We start from the raw sequence: 3168 nt of genomic DNA, 5'->3' as shown, positions 1-3168 counted from the left end.
ATCCCGACTCTCGCTGGCTCCTGTCTCCTCGAACTTGCTCTGGTCCCATCTCTCCAGGACGAAGCAGACGCCCATGAGGGGCTCCTCGCACATGGGGCCGGCGAGCGTGGCCAGCTGGAAGCCGCTCACGATGCTGTTGCCCACGTCCCGGTACCTGCTGGCCTCCTGGGCAGCGGTGCCCGCGGGGCCTGCCCACACGGAGTTCCGGAAGTCGGCGCTTTTATTCACCAAGATGTTGGGCCCACATTTCCTGGGGCCGAACGACCAGATCTGGTCCACGGTGTCCCTCCATTTCCTGCCCGTCAGGTGCTGCTCCAGTTTGCCCTTGAACTCCCGGATTCTCTCCTGCATCTTCTGGGTCAGCTGAGCGCTCCTGCCCTCGTTCAGAGACGACGTCAGCTGCTCCATGGAACGAATCACGTCGTTGTTTTCTTCCAGAAGCCGCGTGACTTCTTCCGGAAGGGGCACGGCCCGGACGCTGAGCGTGGCCAGTTTGTTGGGCGTTGTCATGGTGACCAGCCCATCGGCGTCCACCTGGACCCCCTCGGGGACTTTGCTGTGGTCGTCTCTGGCCTGGTGGATGACGGCCACCTTCTGCTGCCGGCCGATCTCCTCGTTGACCATGTCCACTCGGGGGGGTTTTGTGATGGTTTCTCTGAAGGGGATGATGGGTTCGGAGACACTGATTTCGATCTTTGCAAACCTACAGACAGATCCAGGAGAAACGTAACAGAAGGTTGTAACAAAAATAGCATCGAAACGCCCACCTAGAAATATCACACAATGAAAATTCTGCAAAAAAAACCCAAAACAATAAAACACAGAAACATAAAAGTTCTTTTACTCTGAGAGATAAATCACTTTTATTTCGGATTGAAAAGTCTAATGGGAACATTCCTTGTAGTAGGATTTCACTGCTTTGTTCATTCTCAAAATAAATAACCCACCTATTTCCATAAGAATGTTTTGAATGGGAAATAAATGCTTTAAGAAGATTTGACACATGAGCCCTAGACGGTGTTGCTCAGTGGGTAGAGCGTTGGCCTGCGGACTGAGGTTCCGGGTTCGACTCCCGTCAAGGGCACATGCACACCTCGGCTGCAGGCTCCCGGTCCTGGTCTGGGGCATGCGGGAGGCAACCCATCGATGTGTCTTTCTCACATCGGTGTCTCTCTCTGTCTCTCCTTCTCTCTTCCACTCTCTCTAACAATCAAAGAAAAAAATATCCTCAGGGGAGGATTTAAAAATAATAATAATAAAATAAAAAATAACAATGCAAAATGATTCAAGTGCAGAAGTGAATGTCAGGTGTTAAAAATTATACCTACGATCTGATAACACGTGACAGGTCATGTTTCGGGGAATTTCGTTGTTTTGATGGTCGGGAAGCACCGAGCGCCCAGGGCCTGGAGCCGCCCCTGCCCGTCCCCCCCGACCGGCAGCTGACCTTTCCCGCAGGTCGTCCAGGCAGCGCTGCAGGTGGATCTCCCCCGCGGTGACCAGCACGTGCTCCCCCGTCTCCTGGATTAAGATCTGGACACAGGGGTCGGCCTGGTTCAGCAGCTTCATCCCTCGGATGAGCTGGGGCATCTCACCTGGATGGACAGGATGACACGCTGATCACCTGCACGACGTACGACTAATACAATCTAAGGAGAAGGCCCTGGCCCGGCGGGCGTGGCTCAGGGGCTGAGCGTCGACCTGGGAACCAGGAGGTCGCGGTTCGATTCCCGGTCAGGGCACAGGCCCGGGACGTAGGCTCCATCCGTGGTGCGGGAGGCAGCTGTCAATGATTGTGTCTTGTCATTGATGTTTTCATCTCTCTCCCTCGCCCTTCCTCTCTGAAATCTATTTTTAAAAAAAGAGAGAGAATGTCCTTGCCATTGAAAGGAAAAGAACAATGAGATAAACTCTTAAAAGAACGGTTTATTTTCCTTGCAAGTGGCGATGAGAAGAAAACTACCTCCTGGTAACTGATTTGTATAGACAGCTAACATGCGACACTTATGTGCTCAGCAAGATCCCAAAGCGGATCCATACACTTCTTCCGACACTCAGCACACAGAAACTCCCTACCGGAACTTAGTCCACTGCACATACTGCACGCCTAGACTCGCAACAGGGCTCTTCCCTCAACAGTCCCCATAAAACCAACAAAAAGGCAAAAGAAGCATTCAAGGTGGTAAGCAATCCAGGAAACAGCACCAGGGCCTCCTGTTGAAAATAATAATTTGTGCTGTAGTCAGTCTGACTCATGGACAGAGTGTCGGCCTGCGGACTGAAGGGTCCTGGGTTCGATTCCCGGTCAGGGCACATGCCCAGGTTGCGGGCTCGATCCCCAGTAGGGGCCGTGCAGGAGGCAGCCGATCCATGATTGTCTCTCATCACTGGTGTTTATCTCTCTCTCCCTTCCTCTCTGAAACCAATAAAAATATATATTAAAAAGAAAAGATACGGCCTATGGAGACGACATTCTGAAGATATTTACACTGGAGTCGTGTCGCTGTGAGAAGCAATGCTCTGATCTCCCCAGCGGGAAGCAGAGACGGCCCCATCCCTGCACCTGCAGGCCGCAGCCTCCCGGGGAGCACAGGTGCCTACGGAGGCCTCGTTCCTGAGAGAGAGGTGGCATCCCCTGAAGAGTCGGTGGTCTGTGTGGCCTCCTGGTTGGGAGGATCACCTCAGTTACAGGCCTGCGTGAACGTTCCCGGGACACGGCTGAAACTGCATGCGAGGACTCACGTCTCACATGATGCATTTAAAGAGTGTCATGGCCCGGCCAGTGCGGCTCAGTGGCTGAGCACTGACCTATGAACCAGGAGGTCAGGGTTTGATTCCCGGTCAGGGCACGTGTCCGGGTTGTGGGCTCGATCCCCAGTGGGGGGCGTGCAGGAGGCAGCTGATCTGTGATTCTCTCTCATCATGGATGTTTCTCTCTCTCTCTCTCTCTCTCTCTCTCTCTCTCTCTCTCTCCCCCTCTCCCTTCCTCTTGAAATCAATAAAAATATATTTAAAAATCCTATATAATAAATAGGTGATATGCAAATTAACCCTCACACCCTCACAAGATTGCTGCCTATGACCAGGCTGTGTGGGGCAACCAGGCTAGCAGGGGGGCTGTGAGGGGCGACTAGGCCATTGGGGGTGGGGGGCAGATAGGGGCAACCA

General features: G+C 53.1%; 1 protein-coding gene across 1 annotated transcript in view; it reads right to left on the bottom strand.

Annotated features, from left to right (window-relative positions):
- Positions 1-3168, bottom strand: part of EFTUD1 (elongation factor Tu GTP binding domain containing 1) — a gene marked incomplete at its 3' end in the record, with an annotated part of 54561 nt that overhangs the window by 977 nt on the left and 50416 nt on the right. Inside the window, exons 17-18 of the mRNA XM_005864023.2 lie at positions 1448-1595; positions 1-703 (exon numbers count right to left, since the gene is read on the bottom strand). Of these exons, the coding sequence (XP_005864085.2) occupies positions 1-703; positions 1448-1595 (851 nt within the window). The remainder of the gene's footprint in view (positions 704-1447; positions 1596-3168) is intronic.

The sequence above is a fragment of the Myotis brandtii genome, unplaced genomic scaffold (assembly GCF_000412655.1).
Source record: "Myotis brandtii unplaced genomic scaffold, ASM41265v1 scaffold1844, whole genome shotgun sequence".
Classification (NCBI taxonomy): Eukaryota; Metazoa; Chordata; class Mammalia; order Chiroptera; family Vespertilionidae; genus Myotis; species Myotis brandtii.
This window is presented reverse-complemented; position numbering and strand designations above follow the sequence as displayed.